Here is a 21,358-nt window from a genome sequence, read left to right as displayed (position 1 = left end):
GTTTCAGTTGGTTTTTATACCCTTGCAGAGGGTATTATAAAATTGGTCAGATGTTTGTAACGCACAGAAGGAGACGTTTCCGACCCCATAAAGTATATATATTCTTGATCAGCTTGAGAAGCTGAGTTGATATAGCCATGCCCGTCTGTCCGTCCGTCTGCCCGTATGCGTTTTACTCAGCCGTCTTAAGAGCTATCGGGCTAAAATTTTTTTTCGGGGGTTTTTATTACCCGGGAAAATAAAGTATGAAAACCATCAGGATCGGACCACTATATCATATAGCTCTAGAAGAACTAGAAGAAACATTTTCATAAAAATTGGAGTATGCTATGAAATTTACATATGTGATAATATTGCATATAAAACCCCAGATCCCAAAATTTAAATGTGATCAGATAAATATAACACAAGTTACAGTCAATATATTAATCGGCTCTGCTCCCAGCTCTGCCGGCAGCGCTGCTTGCTGTCTACTACGTCTTTCGTCATCAGCAGACATGCATACACACACAGACGAAACGCTACATAAACTGTATGTGTATGCGTGCGTTGCTTAGCTTTGGGAGTGAGGGAAGAAGAAGAACAAATTGTAGTATAAAGAGTAAAATTGTTTTGTTTTGTTTTGAGTTGCAGAAAACAAATTTTGAACATGTAAAATTATTATTGCCAAGAACTGCAAGGGTATATAAACTTCGGCATAGCCGATGTTAGCTTCTTTGATATTTATTTTTCATTTTAAAATTAGGACACAAATTAACAATTTGTCCCAGTTACTTATTTCGTTTGAAAATATTTTGTTTGATTTTTGTCTAATTTTGCCAGAAGCTTTTTTCCATTTTAATGGGCTGAAATATATTTATAAATTTAAGAATTTTAAAGATAAATTTATTTTATTTTAATATCTTTATCGGTTTAGTTGGTATACATAGTAATGTAGTGTCCCACTTATTTCGCGCACCTTATAAATATCACATAAAATATGTTGACTGGGTTCAACGTCAGCTTGCCCCGCACTAGTGTTTGTATGGCCACTGTTGCCTTGTTGCGTTGTTTTGTGAAAAATTTTGTTTTTAATAGGGATAAAGATAAAGTTTTTTAAAGTGTTAAAAGCATAAGCTAAAGCTGTAACTAAATTGCTCACAATGGCAACGCGCGGCGGTCCGATGGTCGCTGGCACCGACGGCAACGATTTCGAATTTAGACAACGCGTGGCAGGCACATATCAAATTAGGTTAATATACTTAAATGTCCAACTATTTGCAATTGTGGATCCCAAATGAAGGGGATGCAGACTAACATCCTGCCACACCCCCTCCATGGGCAATAATATAGACCATCCAGAAGCATCATGCTGCATTCACAAGTCGTGAAGCGGAAAAGTAATTAGATAATTACTTAATGCAGGTGGCAGGTGGCAGCTGGCCGAGTATCAACACGTCACAATTGTCTCATACTCGTACAGGGCAGCCCCCCGCCTGGAGTGAACCCTAAAACTGGGCAGTGCCGGGGGTTGCTGATGGGCTATGTGCCAACTGAATGGAGTCACAGGCAATTGAAATAGTTGATGCTCATTTTTAAATATCATTTTTTGCTTGCAGTTTGTTGAATAAATCACGCCTGAAGTACTGCATTTTCTTTCATGCCATGCTTTTCTTTGTGATGCTGGCCAAATTGACTTCTGACATATTGGATCGATTGGACATATTTGTGTTGGAAATTGAAGAATTGGAAGTACCTCCGCCACTCTGGTGGGAGTATGTATGGGCTGGCTCATTGCTCACCTCGTTTGTGGGTTTGTCGGCGGCACGGGGAAACAAGGTGCGGGATATGCAGAAGTACATGATTGCCATTCTGGTCTTTGGCATTGTGCCCTTGCTCTACTGTTTCGCTTACTATTTCTCGGATATGTGGGAGTTTTTGACCCTGGATAAGACCGTGGAATTGGATGAGACTGACATATTTGTATGGCGCGTAAGTACAGTGGAATTATTGTCGATGAAGACGTTTTTTGTTATGCTCTCTATGCTTTTCAGGGCTATCCCTATGGTGTGTTTTGGTATGCCTTCTGCTTTGTGGGCTTTCAAATTCACGGATTCACGCTATACTTTGCCTACACTCTAGTCAAGGCCTGGAAGGCCCGTACTGCCACGCGTAAATTTCAGTAAACTCTGAAACAATTCGGTGGACTGAAGGTGGTTGAAGCACTAAAATACTCGCCAAAATAGTTAAAACCAAGCTAGACGCTGTAGGCCTAGTTGTATATAATTAACTCTCCAAGAAACGAATTGAAACGACAAGCAGCTGTTAAGTTATCGCACATTTTTTATAATACCTACATCATACAGATACAGGATACAGGCAAAAATACTTAAAGTGCTCTCTTAAGCAAGTATATCAACGTTAATGTTTTTCTTTTTTTTTTGTTAATTACAAGTTAATACCGTTCAAACCATTTAAAAAAACCAAAAGGAAACACATATACATACATATATGAATACTAATCTGAAGAAAATATTTATAGTCACTTATCCCAAATTGCTAAATAATGTATGTAAATACAAATTTGCAAATTCAAGTCAGGACAACAAAGCAACTGAAGCCACCAATTTTTCCCCGAATAGGAAAACAAAAATGAAAGAAAAACTTTGTCTTTTCACTTACTTACATTTCAACGTGCCTCGTGTTTGTTAGAAACGTTATAAATATATAAACAAATATATATATATACACACACATATATATATGTATATATGTGAAGATACATTTATAATTATATAGATTTCTATTTGTCACTATTAGTTTTAGTTGTTTTCTACAAATTTTAAAAAGTGTGTTGATTTTGTCAATTTTTATTATTTCCTTCCTGACACGCACATATTCAGTGCTATTTGTTGAACGTTTATGGAGAAATGTCAACCTCACCCCTCCCCGTCAAATATAATATCATTTTACATTATTCAAATGCAATTTGAGTGTTTAAGCAAAGTTTATTAAAGTTCTGATCGTCAATAATAATTATAATAAATACTGTTGTAATAACACACACACACACATACACAAAAAACACACATAGCAAATTGAAGTGTTGTGCGTGCGAGATAATTTTTTTGAATAGACTAATGGTTTTTGAAATCGTTAATAATTATTCAAATTTTTAGTAGTTTTTTTAAAAACAAAAATTTATCAATAAAAATGCATATTTATTTGTTCTTCTGAGTGGGTTAAAAAAAAAGGATTTTATTTATTCAATTGTTTACCTTTTTACAGATGTAAATCTCAAGTTTTTGACATTTTTTTTTAAATTGAAACATTTTTGGTATGTTAAATAAAATCAAACTATAATGAAATATTTTATAATACAGATACATTTTTCTAAAGTCAAGTCGCAAGGGTCAAAAAAGCAAATCTTAATTTATAACACAGAAATTTGAATATTTTTCTTAAATCTGCTATAAAAGAATCTGCAAATAGATGCAAACTAGCCATTCTCTTCCTGAAATAAAGCCTTCTGAAACTCTTTGAGACTTAAGACTTAACAGAAACTTTTAAACTTTACCAATATATGATTCACATTCAAAGTGGTTAGGAAAAGGTGTCCAGAATGCTATAAGTGGATTTTGTCGTAGGGTATTGTAGGGAAGAGAAGAGACAGGAAGAGATATAAGGCGAGAAAAGTTGTGAAAGATTGGCAAAGAACACGAAAGGATTTGTTTAGATACTGCCTAGTTAGTGAGATATCTACTGAAGTGAAAAGCAAAGAAGCTTCCAATCCGACGTGATTTAATATCTAGTAAATTAGATAAACTAACTTTACAGTTTATAAGTTTATGGAGAAATAAGATGCCTATACAAGCATTCGGTTGTGAAGTGAACGGCGATGAGAAAAAGTCTAGCTGAATAAGGAGTAAGGCGAAAAGTCGAGTCCCAATAAGGACAGCGTAACTTAAGGGATTGCTTTTGGACCGACTGGTGAACATCATATTCTTTCAGACTATGCCGAACTAACAAAGTGTATTAACATTTGCTTACTTGGAGGTCATCGAATTCCCAAAGTTTTATGAAGCCAAAAGACTAGACTTTAATATGCATATTTTTATATTTTGAAATAAAGACTGAAAAGAAAGAGGCTGTAGAGAAGACTTTAGGACCCGAATCACCTTCTTTCAAACTTTCTGTTAGGCGCTCATATGGTAAATGCTTTTCCACTTTGGGCTGTTGAATGGTCCTTGGACTTTTGAAGATTCTTCTGGCGCAACAGCTACGTTTTTTTGGTTTTTGTTGGTCCTTTCTGCGCCACGAAAGTTGCGCAATCTGAGAGGATTATGCCACAGCTGTTCACAGTCGGCAACTTCAAGTGGCAAAGCGAAAGCTTTTTTTTCTCTACAGCATCCACATCCTTTCTCTCTCAGTCGTCTAGCATTGCTCAATTTGACATTGAGAGGAGTAGACGCAAAAATTGTTCAACATAACATTTGAAAAAACACAACAGACAAAAAAAAGAAAACTAAATTCCAAAAATCTATTGCACATTTCGGATTTTTTGGATGTACATTATCAGCAATTAACTCAAACACAATGCGTCAAGAGGAAACAACAACGTACAGGCGGACGACACGCGAAAGGATTATTCTGCGTGGCAACACAACGATTCGCACTGTGGACTCCACATCAACATTTTTACCAGTAACGGGTGCCATGGGGGGGTGAGTATCAGGAGAAAGAGCCCATTAAATAGGCTTATACCGATGATGAAGGCTTGCAGCAGGGCAGCTCTTCAGCGTGCCTTGACACGGTGAAGGGTGCGCCGGGTGTGGGGTCTCGGCATCGATTTTTATCTCAACTGCAGCTGATTTGCCCCATGAGCAAATAGCAATACATTTGTTTTGTATATAGGTACTTATATATTTTATATCATATACAAAGTCTATATTATATACGCGCCCAATGTGACCTTCGATGCTGTTTGATTTCAAAATCTCTTGGTTAAGCCAAAATGACAAGAAACTCCAAGGCACTCCCATATGGAAAGACTCTGGGTTCCACTTAATTTGCGGCTTAGAAATCTGTCATTAAAATGCCGGCAATTTAGTCGCTGAATTACAATGAAATCGCTTTTTGTATATAACAAAGTGTGTTCCATGGTTGTTAAGAAATCGATGGCAATATTTTCCTTGAGCTAACTTGAAGCTAGCGTGCATTGACCAGTAAGGAAAATGACAGGACTTTAATGACGACTGAATGTTCTTTTGAAAACTTGCATATACAAGTTGATACCATATAGAACTGGGAAAAAGAGTTATAGTTTAGACGATTAAAGCTAGTTAATATTTAAAAATTGACAATGAAAAAGTTTATTGGTTTTTAGAGTGGGTTGCCTATTATTTCTCAAGAATTGAGTCAAAGTTTGACTACTCAAATGTTTTGAAACCATTCATTTGTTTTCGAAAGTTGAGGCAGAAAGATAAGGATTCTTTTCTTCGGCCTAGGCATGATTGAAACCGCCCCATTAGAGCGCCTGGGCAATACTTCCTTTAACCTCATTTCGCATTCACAAGCACACACACACTCACACTCATTTGTATGGGAAAACTACCCGCCATTGTGAATAGCCAGCGACGATTCCTTTTTTGTGTTGTGGTCAGTTGGTCTACAACCCTTGTGGCGTTCAGATGGACGCCACTTTAACTCGCGGTCAAGAAATTATTGCCCTTCGGTTAAACCCATTGACTGGGCCAGGCAGAGACTGTCAGTTGTTTTCACTAATTTATTTTTTCGAAAGTTCTGTGTGTTTAAATTCAAAGTGAAGTTTCTTTCTGGTGACACGTCAAGACCCCGCGTTAACAATGTTTAGCACAAATGCACAGAATTGGTTTGGCATGGGTCAGACAACAGCATCATCATCCAATGCCTCAGCCGGTGGAGTGGCCCAATTGATCAATAACAATTCACAGGCCACACAGTCGACTCAATATCAGGCCACACAGCATCCATTTATGCGTCAACGTTCGTTGACCAGCTCCAATCCAGCCATGGAACGTACTGCCCTCGCTCTTCGACCACAATCGCCGCCGAATGTCCAAGTGGAATATGAAGTGGCCGTTCCCTTTGTATCCACCTACAGACATACACCATATCATTCATTATGGGATCTCCATCAGTGGTAATTACAATAATGCCAACTAATTTATACACACATTTATCATGCTTAACTGAGGGAGTTAGTTTAAATAATTATTTCTTTAGTATCTTTGGTATCCAAAAGTTTTTATTCTTTTGTTATCAATATGTGCTTCAGGGCTTTTGTCCTTAGATCTATAGTTTATAATAAGATAAGTCCGCGCCTGTGGAGGGTTTGGTACAGTCTCTAATAGTTTCTTTGCTAAGATTATTCTCATTGCCGGTTCCTTAGTCCCCAGTGCAACATCGACTTCTAGTCTTGTTGATCCTATTAGTTGACCCCTTCTGTCACTCTTCCGCCCTTTTACATATCACATTTTTTGCCAGTCATAATTGCCCCTTGTCCAGTTATTCAATTTGCATATGACAGTTTTTCTTTTTTGGATTGGTAGTGGAAGTTCGTGTTAGAGGCATTTGCATAAACACCTTTTGGTGACACAGATCTTCGACCGGTGGATATCTTTATCTTCCGTCATTATTCATGACAGGCCTTGTAACACTTACTAGCCAAACAATCACATACATGTTTCTATGGAATATTTTGATATAGGCGTATCGATATTGGGAAATCGTATGACCCCAATTGCATTATTTGTATGGCAAGTGTACAGGTATGTATGGTAGTGGGAGCAATTCAATCAAGGGGACCCAGTTTGTTTAGTTAGTTGTTAATCAGTAATAAGACCCAATTCCATTCCCAATCCCATCCCTCAGGCGACCACACGAAACCATTAACCCAATTTCATGTAGAGTTATGAACACCGGACCGGAAGTTGTGGCCAAAACAAGAAATATGTATAAAGGCGGCTGCTGCCATCTTAATGAGCACGATATTAAAATATTATTGCATACTTTCAGGTGTGCAATATACTTTATAAGCCAAAGACGCTGCTTTAATGTACCTAAACGAATTAATTCACCTCCAATGACTCATTTAAATGTCAAAACCCAGAAAAAAAACAAAACTAAAGAAAAAAGGAACAATACAAAAAAAGAAAATTCACATACAATTGTCGACTTGGACGTCAATAACCTGAGTTTATTATGCCCAAGTTTATTGAACCCATCCACTTGCCGCTAAACCGTGTAAGCTGTGAGTCCCACTGGGAGCCCACACGAACTTTGACTTCCTAGAAATTCCCGAGCATTGTCTGTGTATGTGAGACAGAGTTAGACCACCTAGAAATGGACGATGGCTCGGTGAAAAAGGGCTAGCTAATATTAGACCAACTTTTGCATTGGCTAGACACGAGAAATTTAACAAATATATGTGTATAATATATGTTTGTGTATATGTAGACCCGGACACGCAAAGGACTTTAGGGGTTTTTGTTAGTGTATTCCCTGATAAGACAAGCGATTGACCTTTGCAGCACGGTCAAGTTAATACGGCAAAAAATATAACTTTTTTTGGAAAACTTTTAACCAATTTTAAATATTTGACGTAAACTTGACATTAATGCTTTATTGTATAAATTAGTATACATTATTCAAAAAAGGAACCACCCAGCATCTTATATGATTTCTGATCGTAAACGAATCTTTTTCGAATACTCTTTCTGATTCAAAAGTCGTGCTCATTTATGCTCGTTCTCTAATTATACATGACCCTAGCCATTTGTTGCTTATAACTTTTTTAAGTCATACTTTTAATCATAAACGAATAGTTTTAGGGATTTGTTGTTTTGGAATCATATTTTGTGTCATAATCGACTCATTCTAGAGTCAAATTTTGAAAAGTGTTTTTTTTCGATCCAGAGCGATTATTTTTGATGTCTTATTTTGATCAAGCAATTTTAATCAACAAAAGGGCATAGACTCATCAAAGTGGAACGCAAAGGTGTACGCATAATCCCAATAGGTTGCCGATTTTTTATTCTTTTGGGTATTTTTGAAAAAAAGGTAGGAAGATCAGGCCATCTTAAGGTACGAAAAATCGATATCTATCTATCTTAATCTTTCTTTCTATATAAAGTACAAATTTTGTTATAGTTATTTATCCATGTGTGTATATATAAGAGTTGACCGAAAAACTTTCGAAACTCTAGTCAGCTTGGTTGCCGCCATTAGATTTAAAAAAATCGAGTTTTTCGATATACTAATTATACATTATATATATCTACATATATCTAATATGTGTACCTTATGGTCACTTTAACAACAATAAATATGATAATCCGAATAAAATTCGTAAAATATCTATCGTATCGAAATGTCAAAGTGTTTAAAATTAATCAAAAAAATATAGAAAAAAAATTGTTGCATGGTCCTTATTAATAGTGGAATTGTTAAAATTTGTCAGGTTTTAATCTAAGTTTGTTCATTAAAGTTCAAACCATTTTTTGAGCACTTGCGAAATATAATATGCTCATAAGAGATAACAAATTAAAAAATTTTTAAAACCAGATTTATTATACAAAATTGTGCTTCAGACTCGATGGGATTACAAAATTAACAAAGATAATTGAATCTTGGAACGTCAAAACTTAATCTAGTTAATACTAGCAGTCTCAATTCGTTAGAAGCAAATTATACAAATGGATGCATTTTAGTTGAAAATTGTGCACTTTGAGATGGTAAAACGATATTTGTATTCCAGTGTTCGACATTCGATTGGATAACTAAATTTGAAATCTAAGAAGTATATGGTAAATGACCCTGATGAGGGCATTATATTTTCGGAGAAAGTACGATCGAAAAATTCAAATTTTCGGCTTAGTAATTTTGAGCGTGTGGGAGGATGTATCGAAATTGCTCTTATTTAAAAACCTACTTTTTTGGGGTTATAAAAAAATTAAAAAAGTGAAAATAAATTCGAATTATTGCCATTCGTGACTTCGACCATGCACTATTAACATAAATTTTAGTCCCACAAATATAATGATTAAATTTTAATTAAAAGCAATAACTCATTTCACCTTTTTCAGTTCATCAACCCCTCCAGCTAGCTTGTCACATATGGCTCGGATGATGGATTCCTTGATATTAGACTCGCTTTCACCATTTGCCTTTACCAAAATCACCGCCACCAGCAGACCGTCGCGAAATGCCAATTCAGTGAAAAAGACCAGTGCCCAGGATAATGGACATCCTGTTGCCACTTCTGGTGGCGAACGTCATCGGCCGCTCAACAATTTGGGCGCCAATGCACCAAATGGTCTGGGAATAGGTGGACCAGGGCCAGGACCGGTGCGCAACAACAAGCAACAGCGTCTGCCAACTCAAGGTTTGTGCGCCAAAGGGTTTATATATTCCTTACCTCACCATTAAAACACAGTTTCCACTGCAGAAGTTGCCCCCCAGCCACGATCTAGTCAAGCCATGCCGTTTCCTTCACAGCAACAGGACAATCGATGGGTATCCTCGCTTAGACGTCGTGATCCCGAGCTACAACCCACACTACCCTCCATTAACAGCAATACGAACAGCAATACTCTTACTCAGAGTCAACATGGAAGTTCTGGTAATGTAGGCGTGGCAAGCGGCTTGGGCGGAGTCACTGCCACGTCAAGTGTGGGAGGCGGCCTGCGTTTGGGCCGGCCAGGACGAGCTTCAGCTCTAACAGCAGCAGTCCGTAAGAGTCGCTCGGTGGAACGTATGCGAGCCCGTAAACTCAGCACTAACACCCAGTTGACGCTGAAGCATAAACCAATTAAGAAGAATTCCCTGGATGAGAACTCAAACTCGGATGATCAGGATGCCACCACATCATTGGAGGATAACTCCCACACACAATCGATCTCAACCACTCACAATACTCCAAGGTGCTCGCCAAGGACAAAGGCCAAACATTTCTCTCCTCTGGGCTATGAGAGGCATTTGGTTGATACTTTGGAAAAGGATATTCTGCAGCGTCATCCTTGCATTAAGTGGACAGACGTGGCTGGCCTTAATGAAGCAAAGAATATACTGCAGGTAAATGGTGTGAGGAAATTCTTTTCCATTTAAATTTAATTAATTTCTGAATGAACTTTTCAGGAAGCGGTTGTTCTTCCCATTATCATGCCCGAGTTCTTCAAAGGCATACGAAGACCATGGCGGGGCGTTCTAATGGTTGGTCCTCCGGGAACTGGCAAAACTATGCTGGCCAAAGCAGTGGCCACCGAATGTGGTACGACCTTTTTTAATGTATCCTCCTCCACTCTGACGTCAAAATATCGTGGCGAAAGTGAAAAACTGGTGCGCCTGCTCTTCGAAATGGCTCGCTTCTATGCACCTAGCACAATTTTCATCGATGAAATCGATGCACTGTGTGCGTCCAGAGGCAGCGACTCGGAGCACGAGGCCAGCAGGCGCTTTAAGGCAGAGCTGCTGATTCAAATGGATGGACTGAATGCAATCACTCAGGAAGAGAAAGTCATAATGGTCTTGGCAGCCACAAATCACCCTTGGGATATCGACGAGGCATTCCGAAGGCGATTCGAAAAAAGAATCTATATACCACTTCCAAATGGTGAGTATGGCAGCCACTGTCATTTCTTATGAATATAAAGGCAATGTCTTATCCTTCCATAGAGGACACTCGTTCTGGACTGCTCAAACTTTGCTTGAAGGATGTTTGCTTGTCGCCCAATCTAAATACCAGCATGATTGGTGAAGAACTGAAGGGTTATTCCGGTTCGGATATAAGCAATGTATGCCGTGATGCCTCAATGATGGGCATGCGTCGCCTTATCCTTGGACGCACCCCAGATGAGATTAAGCAAATACGTCGTGAAGATGTCGATCTGCCCATCACACTGCAGGATTTTCAAGATGCACGTAAACGCACCAAGAAATCCGTATCAGCCGACGATGTGACACGATTCGAAAAGTGGATGGAAGAGTATGGCTCATGCTAGTTGTATGGGTTGTGTGCTGGAACTGCGGCACTCGATCATCAGATTTAAGTCGAATTGTATCCCCCTCCCATACGTACTTCCAATATTCTTTTAATTTATGTACAAACAATACACGTTAGCTATCTATTTAGCCATATTTTTACAAAAAAAAAAGAAGCCTTCTCGCATCTCGATATGAACATTAAGTTTACCAGAGGCAATAAGGTTTATTCACGATCTTAATTTTTGAGATCCATATTATAAAACCGCTTAATGCTCAAGTGTCCCTTCCAGCACGTAAACTATATACGGTAATATGGTAATTATGTTTTATTAAAACTTTATTCGACAGTATCATACTATAAGCTTACAGCAACAAAGTGTATTTTGTAATCTACATATTTAGAACGGAAAAACAAAATAAATTAATCATCACCATTTTGGATGCTCTGGTTTCCCTTTTATTTTATTCCTTCAGGCTTTCAACTTGGCAATTGTATTCTTATAGTCCTGCTCGACGAGCGTGTACTCCTCCTGAAGCTGTTCCATGCGCTGCTTTGTACTGGGCAGCCGTGCCCGCAACATTTCCGTATCCATTTTGTAGCGTTCCATTTTCTTTAGATCCTTCAGTTGTTTATAATAGACGGCATTGAGACGCTTCTTGACCTCTAGCCTATATGCCTTGTATTCCTTATCATCGTTCACATTGGTATAGTATAGACGCATAAGTTCATAAACTTTGCGCACCTGGCGTGGATTAAGTTTTAAAGTTTCACGAGCCTCCCTTACCATTTCTTTGTTGAATCCCTTGATTAATTCATTGCGGGCAAAGGACTTTAGATCCTTGCAGTATCGAGCATCCACAAAGTTGCGTAAACGCTGGAAATCCTCCGATGGATCCTCAACGGTAATATCTACCACATTCTTCTGAGATTGATAAAACTGGTAAATGGTTTTTACCATCTGAGTGGCTAGACCTAATTTCTGGAAGGGTGGAAGTATCAACATTTGGCTAATTCTTGGTCTCTTGTTCTGCGGATAGGCATAGTACTCATAGACAGTCGAGTATCCAGCTGTGGCATATTGATACTGTCCATCATTGTTCTTGTACTTCTCATAGCTGCGAGTTAAAAGATTCCTTAGCATTAAAGAGCTACCTTTATACAAGTGTTGTCTACTTACCAAATAAAATAACACCATTGAGGATCGTCAGTGTCTATGTATGAGGCAGCATCCACGAACCAAAGTATGAATGTCTGCAGACGCGCAAAGAACTTAAGGAACGATGACGATTTATAATCACACTGATAGATCTCAAATAGTCTCTCGGTGCCATCTTCGGATTGCTGCTTATACTCGCTGATCTTCTCACCGAATGGCTGGAATTTATCGGCTTTGTCCAGAGTCTTTAAAAATTCATCGAGATTGATGAAATAGCAGCCATCCGGAAGGCTCTGGGCAATGGTGGCGACCACATCGTCTGCCTTGATTTCGCCGTCAGAAATTTCATTTACCCGCTTGCCGTACTCCACGCCCAAATATATGTGCAATGGACCGGCGGTATAAAGGATACGCACACGCAAGTCCTGATATCCAAATATAGTCTCGGATTCGCCAAAAATCTGATGAGCCATAACCGGGTGAAATCCGGGGATGGCATCATTATTGATGTCGGCGTCTGCTTTATCACGTACTGTAAACAAATTTTAATTTAATAATGATATAAGGTTTTTAAGCCGCACTCTAGACCCACTCAGCTTGAACTCGACCACCTCCAGGGCATCCAAGACCAAGTCTTGATATTCTTCAATTTGTGCCATTTTTATTGAACTATTCTTTTCTTCCTCTTCCTCCTCGCTTCGTGCTTAGAAATTCGCGCGCGTAATGTGTTTTTTTGCTGCCTTGTTAATTATCATTTATTTTCAGCAGCTTCCCTATAAATTGGGCTTCGGATTTGGTCAACACAATCTAGGTTTTAAGCCAAAAATATTTAATCACCATTTATTAACAATTTATCAAACTGCATATGTTTTCAGCGAATATTTGGGCGGCTAAACAAAGACTACAGCGCCTTGAATAGTGTTGAACAGGTTGATTAGAAAGGACAGAGGCGTACGCCCACGACGGTTTCTTCCACATATAATCATACGATTTTTTCCCCTTTTTTGAAAGTTACTAAAACTTTGCCTGGAAATTCAATTTGTCTTGTACTAAAAATCTTAAAAAATTTATTACCTTTTTTGTTGAGTTTTATTTTAAAATCGCTTTGTTTAGCAACACACAGTTCCCAACACTGGCGTAAGCGCACCCAACTTAACACAGCATTTGTAAGCAGAATTTGCATTGAAAAAAATTGAAGAAAAACGCCGCTTTTAAATAACAATTAAAAACGCATAGGGCTGCGCTTTGTCGAAGACTCATCAATTTTCGAGCCTTAAGTCCAAATAGGATTGCCAGAAGTCTTTAAAGGACGTTGGACGACTTTTTTCCGCAACGTAAATGTAAGTGCTAAAAGTGCCTTGTCATGGGGGTAACAAATAATCAAAATGTAATTTGATTTTTAGTTGAATCATGGATACGTACTTGTTCGATGGCGGCCGCATCACCAAAATGGAGGTGGACTACGAGCCAGCCTGCAATGAGAAGATTCCATTAGCCAAAGAACTGGCAAAGAAGAATCCAGATGCCTTTCACGAGGCCATCGAAATGATGCTACAGCTGGAGAAACAAACTCGTTTGGGTGCTGATATGGTGTCGTGTTCGCGTGTTCTGGTGGCCATTTGTCAGATTTGCTTTGATGCAGCCAACTGGAATGCCCTCAACGAGTATGTGACCCTCCTGGTGCGCCGACGATCGCAGTTGAAGCAGGCCGTTGTCAAGATGATACAGGAATGCTACACTTACGTGGATAAAACGCCCACCAAGGAGGTGAAACTGAAACTAATCGACACTCTGCGTTCGGTCACCGAAGGCAAGATCTATGTGGAAATCGAGCGGGCTCGTCTCACCAAGATTCTTGCCGACATCAAGGAGGCCGATGGTGATGTGGCCGGTGCAGCATCTGTTATGGAAGAGCTACAGGTTGAGACTTATGGCTCGATGGATAAGAGAGAAAAGGTTGAGCTAATACTGGAGCAAATGCGTCTATGTCTGCTAAAGGAAGATTACGTCTCAACGCAAATTATTGCAAAAAAGATTAGCATCAAGTTCTTTGATGATCATACCCAACACGATCTCAAGCTTAAGTTCTATAACCTTATGATCCAACTGAATCGGGATACGTCGTTTTTGAATACCTCGCGGCACTATCAGGCAATTGCCGAGCCGCCGCGTAAGAAGGCTCCTGTTGTGGCCGCCGCAGAATCAAGTGATGACAAGAAAAAGGACAAGGATAAGGAAGCGGAGCCAACTGAGCCTGCAGCTCCAGAGCCAGAAATCGAATTGACCGATGCCCAAAAGAAGGAACTAACGGAAAAACTCGTCTGCGCCGTTTTGTACTGTGTACTGGCCCCCTATGACAATGAGCAGAGTGACATGATGGCACATTTGTCAAAAAACAAGAAACTGGAGGATGTCCCCGCCTACAAGTAGGTTTCTAAATGGAATATACTTTGTTCTTTTTCGTTTAACACAAACCCTTCGTTTTTTCAAACAGGGAGATTTTGCGCCTATTCATGTCCAAAGAGCTCATCAATTTCGATACATTCAACGCCGACTTTGGTATGGTGTTAGCCGAAAATGAAATGTTCAAGGATAGCACCAAGCATGGCAAAAAGTGCATTAGCGAATTGAAGGATCGTCTGATAGAACACGTAAGATAATCCTGACTGATGCAAAAAAATTGTTAATATTAATTCCAATCATTTTTCTTTAGAATATACGCATTATTGCCATGTACTATTCAAGACTGCATTTGGCACGTATGAGTGAACTGTTGAATCTGCCTGCCAGTCGGTGTGAGGAATACCTCTCGAAGTTGGCCAACAACGATACAATTCGCGTAAAGATCGATCGTCCGGCAGGCATTATCTATTTCACTACAAAGAAGTCTCCTTCGGATATATTGAACAATTGGGCCACAGATGTCAATCAGCTGATGTCGCTGGTTAACAAGACCTGCCATTTGATAAATAAGGAAGAATGCGTCTACTCGGTCATGTGTGCTGTTGAAGATTAGGATCCTAGTGGAGAATATGTAGCATATAGAGTTATTGTGTTTTCTATTGAAACGCCTGTCCCCCATAAAAACTATACATAATACATGCATAATTGTAACTGTATCTGTACTAATCACCATTCAACAAAACAAATTACAACTACTGATTCTGTTCTTTTCACAAAGTTTTTGTATTCATTGAATGAACTGCAATAATTAAAACCACAGCATCAAAAGTAATGGCAAATCTATACTGGATTTTAAATTCCTCTTAATTGCTCTAAATAGTGAATACCATTTGAATTCCATTATCCATTTGGATAAAGATAAATAATTGAAATACTATCTATTCAAAAACTTCGATTTCACAATGAACAATCGATAATTGTCGGCTCAACTGCCTTTACCAACACTGACTCACATTTTTTAAGAACGTCACAGACACCCTGTTTGTTGTTTGCTTTTATTTATACCTATATTATTAATTTTTTTTTAAAATGCCGAAAGAGGATTGCAAATATTGGGAGAAATGTTATCAGCGCAATGCTGCACATCTGGAAAAGTATAATCATCCACTGCGAAAGCGGGATGCCGAACAAGAGAACAAAGAATCAGAAGATGGCGTAGCAGATGCAAAAAAACTGGCGCCAAATCAAAAGGAAGAAGATAAGGACAAAGGCGAGGTTGTCGAAAGTGAGGAAGCCGCGGCAAATACTAGCGACACCACTCCCACCCCAGACATGGACGCAGAAAAGACTGAAAATGCGGACAAGGGAAAGTTCGAGACGGAGACAGCAGAGCTGCACAAGGAGGCCTTGAATAATATTGCGGGCAAGAATTATATGGAAATCCTGGAAAAGCGTATACGTTTGTCCGTGCAGCAGGAATATGAAAATCTGTGCAAATCGAATGAGTTCATCCGACATAAATTTCTAGTAGAAATGCCAGAAGATTTCTACGATTTTTGGAAATTCATCAATACGCTTAAACAAGAGTCGCCTCTGAAGCACATGGAGTCAGTATTCCAGCTGCAATTGGTTGGTCCATTCGAATTTCTGGCAGGAAACTTTCATCAGGCCAAGATTGGAGAACCTGGCGATTACCTGAGACATTGGCGTTTCTACTATGACCCTCCAGAGTTTCAAACTGTTTTCGTGCGACGCGGTACAGGCGTCCATTACGGCTATTGGCGGGATGTGCCGCAGGATAAGGAGAAATTGTTAATAGCCCGCAATGACATGTCGCGCGGATGTGAGTTTGAATTCATTGCTGGAAATCTGTTTGATGCATTTCTTTATTACCTTGAGCATGATTTTGTGGGCACACCATTTACGGCCGCCCAGGTGTCCGCAGCAAAGAAGTCACTGCAAAAGTTTGTTGGCGACAATTCTTTAGAGTTGGCAAAACTGGATCAATTGCAGCGCGAACGTCAGAAAAATGTAGTCGCAAAAACATTCCATCGAGCCGGCATTGTGGTGCCATTTGAACGTAAAACCCAGTTGGGCTATCGCGCTCTTATTGTAAGCGATGCAGAGCTAAAAAAAATCCTGGCATTGTTTGAACGTAAAGATCTTGCCGACAACGATGGCCACGCCAAGCAGGCCGTTTTGGAGAAGTTGCAGCCAGTGGCCAATGCTGCTAATATAGCCGTTGACGAGTGTGACTTTGGAACTGCCCTAGAATTGGGTATCGATCTCTTCTGCAGCGGTCACAAAGAGCTTCATATGCTGGCCTCTTCGTTGTTGATGCCCGCTTATTCGCTGCTGCAGCGACCCCAATTCATAGCTATTGCCAAGGCCCACATGGATAGACGTAGCCGAGATTTAGATCTTAGCATATTTAAAGTGTTGAATTAGCTCCAGCGATTTGAAATCGATATTTATTGTGAATTTTTTTTGTCACCGCAACCGTTAATAAAATTATTGAAAACCTAGCTGAAACACGAAATCACATATATAAATATGAAGAATCCTTGCGAGCCGGCACATAGCTGGAATTGCACGATAAACCAATCTTCTGCAGCAATTTCAGAACTGGCTGGGCAGCTGTCCCATCCAAAGGCAGTTTATCTGTATAGATAACATATGCATTTATTGGAGTCTGCTCCTGATCTCGCCAACTCGCAACTGCAATGAATAAGCATTAGCTTGAAATGAAAATAATTAACTACAAATGCGCTCACTTCCTGCTGCTACACCAGCTATGAAGTTGGGAGCCTCCAGCTCCTGCACATTCGCCAGATTTGGGCCCACCGATCGGACTATTCCGATTTCATCGACGTATTTGTTAATCTCCTCACTTTTGTAGTCAACCTTTGGCTTCAATGTCAAAGTCGTCACTTTTTTTGCCAAACGCGCATAGGGTATCAACAGTTCGGTGACTTCACCACTCTTGGTCAGATCATCCTCCAGAATGGCCAACAATTGCAATTTTGATGGTTGCCAATATAAAGCAGAATCCTTAGCGGGAATTTTGCAAATTCTTTTCATATCCTGCAACAGAGCAGAGCTAGCAAAGTGTGCAATATGGGGACTTTCAATGATGATCATATGCTCACTAGCTATGGGATTAACTGCCTCCGAATCATCGAATTTTAGTTGCAACCTGTTAACAAAAATTGCATATGATTAAAACCAATAACGACAATGACAAGTAAAATTGCTCACTTTTCCGCCGGCTCTACATTTTCGAACTCATCCTCTTCGCAGTCATCCCAAAAAGCACGCGAAGAAGGTATATTTAACTCACCGAAACCAGGACAGCTCATTTTAAATAAATGTGAATAATTTTAAGTGTTTGTATTATATTAAAGTTTTGAATGTTGAAATTCTATAAGTGCTGGTCATTTTAAATGTATCGAGTACGATTTCACTTTGGTTACTTCAATTAGAGATGAGTTCGTGTCGAGATGAAAAGCTTATGGCTCGAAATTAAGCAAAAATCACTCATTAGCTCATTAAGGCTCAAGAATCTTGCTCCATTATTTTCGAAAGTAGCATTCGAGTCTGTGTAACTTAAAATAAAGTTTTGAAATTTTGTTTCTCGGTAGTACTAATATTACTATAAAAATATTCGTGACACGCGCACAGCTCTAGTGTTAAAGCTACCTACATCGATTCAAGCTATCGATTATTTTCCGGGCCCCTGGAGTCGCAGTTGGCTTTGCAACAACAATTGATTTTTCGCTGAAATTTGAAAGCATCTCGAAAGCTAAAGTACACACGCAACAAAACGTAGAATTGAATTACAGAATTATTAGGCAGCATGACAACCTCACAGGTGGATCAGGTAAGCGTAATTTCAAATAAAATGGTAATTGGACATGCCCATAGAACCGATTTGTCGCCATTATGGAAAATCTTCCAATTTAACTGTAATTAAAACAATGGCGCATTAAAAATTTTCCACAGAAACGGGCTCTAAACAAACTAAAGCATGACCTGGAACCATTTCGCACGGCCATTGTGAGCGCCTATGGCCTGCTCATTTGGGAGAAACAATATTATCCTGGTTTGGTCTTTGCCGGCATAAGTGTGATGTACCTGATGCTCTGGTACCTCGACTTGCCCCTAATCACTTTGCTCTCGCTGCTTGCTCTAATGACAATGATTCTGGACTTTGTATTTCCCACCATCTCACGTCTTCTGTTCAGTGGTGTCAACTGGGATGGTGAACAAGAGGCCAAATTTGAGGAGGTTTGCAGCCAGATGAATTGCGTTAAGACAAACTTGGTTGAGTGGTATGAATATCTGTTTAAAGAACGCAAGTCCACTGTGGTAAGTAATCTAATACCTTTATTGTCCCCTACTCCCATTCAACTGTGCCCCTTTCCTTTAGTTCGTCATTCTAATAAGCATGGGTCTATTGGCTCTTGCCTGGGTTGGAGCGATTATCAACAATCTGTTGCTGATGTATTTGACCACATTGTTTATTGCCATGTGGCCTGGCATCCAGGACAAAGACGTCTTCAAGTCCGTAAAGCAGAAGGCTTCCAAGATTGTTGCCGACAAGATGCAGTACGGCAAAAATAAGATGCAGTAAGATGAGGAGGAAGGAGGGGTTATCCACCACTAATCATACGCATTTGACCAAAAAGAAAAAACAAACACAAACATACATATATTCACATTTTTACACTAAGAACTAAGTCATTGTAAACATCAAACACTTGCCATTTATCACACACAAAGTTTTGCGTAATACTAACAGCAAGTAGAAGAAAGTATTCACCATTTGTCGTCTAGAGAAACTCCCCCATCTCCTTTATATCAATTTAAATCTAAGTTTATATTCAAAGGGACTCGGAATACCCTTTTAATAGAATGCTTCTTAAGCCGGTAGCGAAAGCGCGGCTTAAGACATTTTTGTGATTAATTTTGTGAAATTTAATAACCCCCGTAAGATACATACGTACATATATACTGAATTATATTTAATTAAAATAAATATGAATCTATATAAAAATTCATTATCTGGCACGTCCTGCCCGTGATCGGGACCTGGATCGGGTGCGGGAACGCGCATGTTTACTCTTCTTGGTCTTCTTTTTGTGTTTGCTGCTCGAATGGCGGCGATATTCGTCTGAGCTTTCGTCAGAATTGCTTTGCACGTTGCTAGCTTTGCGACGGGATGATTTACTTTTTGCCTTTTTCGATTTCTTTTTTTTTGATTTGTTGCTGGACTTGTGTTTTTTCCGTTCATAGGCAGAGTCCGAATCACTTTCTGTGGATTCACCTGTATCGTCCGCTTCATCATCAGAACTCCGCTGTCTATGGTCCTCACATTTATTTGACTTTGTCTCTCGATCCTCTTCGCGAATTGATCTCTTGTCTTCAGTATCTCTTCTTCTATCTGTACGTTCTTCTGTCCTACTTGCTCTGTATGTTGATGTGCTGGTGCTACTGCTACTGCCACGGGAATCTCCTTTATCGCGCCTCCTTTCGGGGCGATCATCTGCATCTTTGTGCCCTCTATCTAACCTGTATGGTTTACGTTCCTCCTCTTTGTATCTTCGACGTTCGTCGTCTCTACTTAATCGCTGTCTTTGCTCTCGATCCTCATCTCTGTCTTCCCTTTGGTCCCGATCTGCGGACTTTTCTCGTTTCACAATTATCTGGCCATGTTTATTTTCCAGTTTCTTAAACTCCTCGTACTTGGCTGTGTCTGAAAATGAATTAAATGAATTAGTATCAAACATTAATTTTTCGGGATTAGTACGTACTTATGCATTTGCCATACTGAGAGTATTCCTTGCTTGAAACTGGCTGACAGAGAAACTCATTAAAGGCTTCTTTGGCACCACCAATTGCCATTTTAACAATCACCCGGCCAGCATGATCATCAAATCCTTCGACCTGACCGTACTGATCCTTTAGCTTGCCACCCAGGATGCGTACGTAGGCCTGCTTCTTAATCTCTAGCACTTCATTTTTCTCAGGCTGGACCAACAGAGCCTTTGGCTTAAGCGCCTTGTCTGCTCCTAGCCCCATGCCTTTTGGCCTCAAAAATGGTGCATCATCCACAACGGGTCCTTGTCCCTTCTTTTTTGGCGGCGGATCTACCCAGCCCATGCCGCGTAGCATCGCCAGGCCAAATTGCTGAATCGGAATAGAATCATAATCATCTAATGTTGCTTCCTTAGCACCATCCAAAGGCAATTCATCTGCTTTCACGGCCGGCAAGACAAGTTTATTCTCCTCAAGACCTTCACTGTTATTCGCCTGGACGGATGCTAGCAATTCGCGTGCCGCACGCTCTTCCAGATTATCGCTGTCGTTAACTGTGACCTCTGTAATGGTTTGTGGCTCCGAATCATCTGGCTTTTCATCTTCCCCAAGTAACACAGCTCGCCTTTTCAATAGACTTGCTAGAGCTGTAGATGTTTTTTGATTGGTTACCATCTGTATGACCAGCGGAGCCTCCTCCGGTTTACCGCCATCGACCAATTTGATTTCCTTGCCCTCCAGGCATTCAATCAACTCTACCTTTTTCGCCTCTTCCTTGGCAGCGGCAATTGAGGTCTTGACTGGCAGAATATTTGATTTCTTTGTTACTTTGCTAAAACCAAATGAGATTTTCTTGGCCTCCATTGTATTGGATACTGAATAAAGGCAAATTATTACTAAAATGCCGCTCAAAAACGTTTATAAACAAAGCAGCAACAGCTGTTTCTTAGTCCGATTTTGTATCGATTATTTCAAGTTTG

The 21,358-nt window shown here is 39.7% G+C and overlaps 8 protein-coding genes across 11 annotated transcripts; 5 read left to right on the top strand and 3 right to left on the bottom strand.

Moving 5' to 3' along the window:
• Positions 1–1,005: 1,005 nt before the first annotated feature.
• LOC6651703 (protein jagunal) lies at positions 1,006–3,116 on the top strand. The gene is made up of 3 exons (XM_002072888.4): positions 1,006–1,231; positions 1,599–1,971; positions 2,034–3,116. Exons 1-3 carry the CDS (start codon positions 1,143–1,145, stop codon positions 2,163–2,165), a joined length of 594 nt encoding a protein of 197 aa, XP_002072924.1. The 5' UTR covers positions 1,006–1,142; the 3' UTR covers positions 2,166–3,116.
• Positions 3,117–4,431: 1,315 nt separating this feature from the next.
• LOC6651700 (katanin p60 ATPase-containing subunit A1) lies at positions 4,432–11,144 on the top strand. Of its 4 annotated transcripts, none has more exons than XM_015176849.3 (5): positions 4,432–4,703; positions 9,105–9,403; positions 9,467–10,092; positions 10,156–10,630; positions 10,693–11,144. In XM_015176849.3, exons 1-5 carry the CDS (start codon positions 4,576–4,578, stop codon positions 11,016–11,018), a joined length of 1,854 nt encoding a protein of 617 aa, XP_015032335.1. In that variant the 5' UTR covers positions 4,432–4,575; the 3' UTR covers positions 11,019–11,144. The 4 variants fall into 4 exon arrangements, with proteins under 4 accessions (XP_015032335.1, XP_015032337.1, XP_015032336.1 ...); XM_015176851.3 differs by having other exon boundaries at positions 9,455–10,092; XM_015176850.3 differs by lacking the exon at positions 4,432–4,703 and adding an exon at positions 5,748–6,160 and having other exon boundaries at positions 9,455–10,092.
• A 176-nt stretch (positions 11,145–11,320) lies between these two features.
• On the bottom strand, positions 11,321–13,085 carry LOC6651699 (histone acetyltransferase type B catalytic subunit). The gene is made up of 3 exons (XM_002072884.4): positions 12,751–13,085; positions 12,180–12,690; positions 11,321–12,117 (listed from the first exon to the last, which is right to left on the bottom strand). The coding sequence occupies exons 1-3, from the start codon at positions 12,815–12,817 to the stop codon at positions 11,472–11,474; spliced, it is 1,224 nt and encodes a 407-aa protein (XP_002072920.1). The 5' UTR covers positions 12,818–13,085; the 3' UTR covers positions 11,321–11,471.
• A 187-nt stretch (positions 13,086–13,272) lies between these two features.
• On the top strand, positions 13,273–15,393 carry LOC6651145 (26S proteasome non-ATPase regulatory subunit 12). Its single transcript, XM_002072883.4, has 4 exons — positions 13,273–13,498; positions 13,562–14,584; positions 14,653–14,809; positions 14,872–15,393. Exons 2-4 carry the CDS (start codon positions 13,569–13,571, stop codon positions 15,172–15,174), a joined length of 1,476 nt encoding a protein of 491 aa, XP_002072919.1. The 5' UTR covers positions 13,273–13,498; positions 13,562–13,568; the 3' UTR covers positions 15,175–15,393.
• A 199-nt stretch (positions 15,394–15,592) lies between these two features.
• On the top strand, positions 15,593–17,086 carry LOC6651144 (histone PARylation factor 1-like). The gene has a single exon (XM_002072882.4). It carries the CDS (start codon positions 15,651–15,653, stop codon positions 17,007–17,009), a length of 1,359 nt encoding a protein of 452 aa, XP_002072918.1. The 5' UTR covers positions 15,593–15,650; the 3' UTR covers positions 17,010–17,086.
• LOC6651143 lies at positions 16,992–18,028 on the bottom strand. The gene is made up of 3 exons (XM_002072881.4): positions 17,820–18,028; positions 17,336–17,757; positions 16,992–17,279 (listed from the first exon to the last, which is right to left on the bottom strand). Exons 1-3 carry the CDS (start codon positions 17,918–17,920, stop codon positions 17,101–17,103), a joined length of 702 nt encoding a protein of 233 aa, XP_002072917.1. The 5' UTR covers positions 17,921–18,028; the 3' UTR covers positions 16,992–17,100.
• Positions 18,029–18,272: 244 nt separating this feature from the next.
• LOC6651142 (ADP-ribosylation factor-like protein 6-interacting protein 1) lies at positions 18,273–19,617 on the top strand. Its single transcript, XM_002072880.3, has 3 exons — positions 18,273–18,441; positions 18,564–18,929; positions 18,991–19,617. The coding sequence occupies exons 1-3, from the start codon at positions 18,418–18,420 to the stop codon at positions 19,192–19,194; spliced, it is 594 nt and encodes a 197-aa protein (XP_002072916.1). The 5' UTR covers positions 18,273–18,417; the 3' UTR covers positions 19,195–19,617.
• Positions 19,587–21,334, bottom strand: LOC6651141 (G-patch domain and KOW motifs-containing protein). The gene is made up of 2 exons (XM_002072879.4): positions 20,375–21,334; positions 19,587–20,316 (listed from the first exon to the last, which is right to left on the bottom strand). The coding sequence occupies exons 1-2, from the start codon at positions 21,240–21,242 to the stop codon at positions 19,622–19,624; spliced, it is 1,563 nt and encodes a 520-aa protein (XP_002072915.1). The 5' UTR covers positions 21,243–21,334; the 3' UTR covers positions 19,587–19,621.
• Positions 21,335–21,358: the final 24 nt, after the last annotated feature.

This window comes from Drosophila willistoni, chromosome 3R, assembly GCF_018902025.1.
Source record: "Drosophila willistoni isolate 14030-0811.24 chromosome 3R, UCI_dwil_1.1, whole genome shotgun sequence".
Classification (NCBI taxonomy): domain Eukaryota; kingdom Metazoa; phylum Arthropoda; class Insecta; order Diptera; family Drosophilidae; genus Drosophila; species Drosophila willistoni.
Note: the sequence above shows the minus strand (reverse complement) of the source record. Positions and strands in the feature narration are given on the sequence as shown.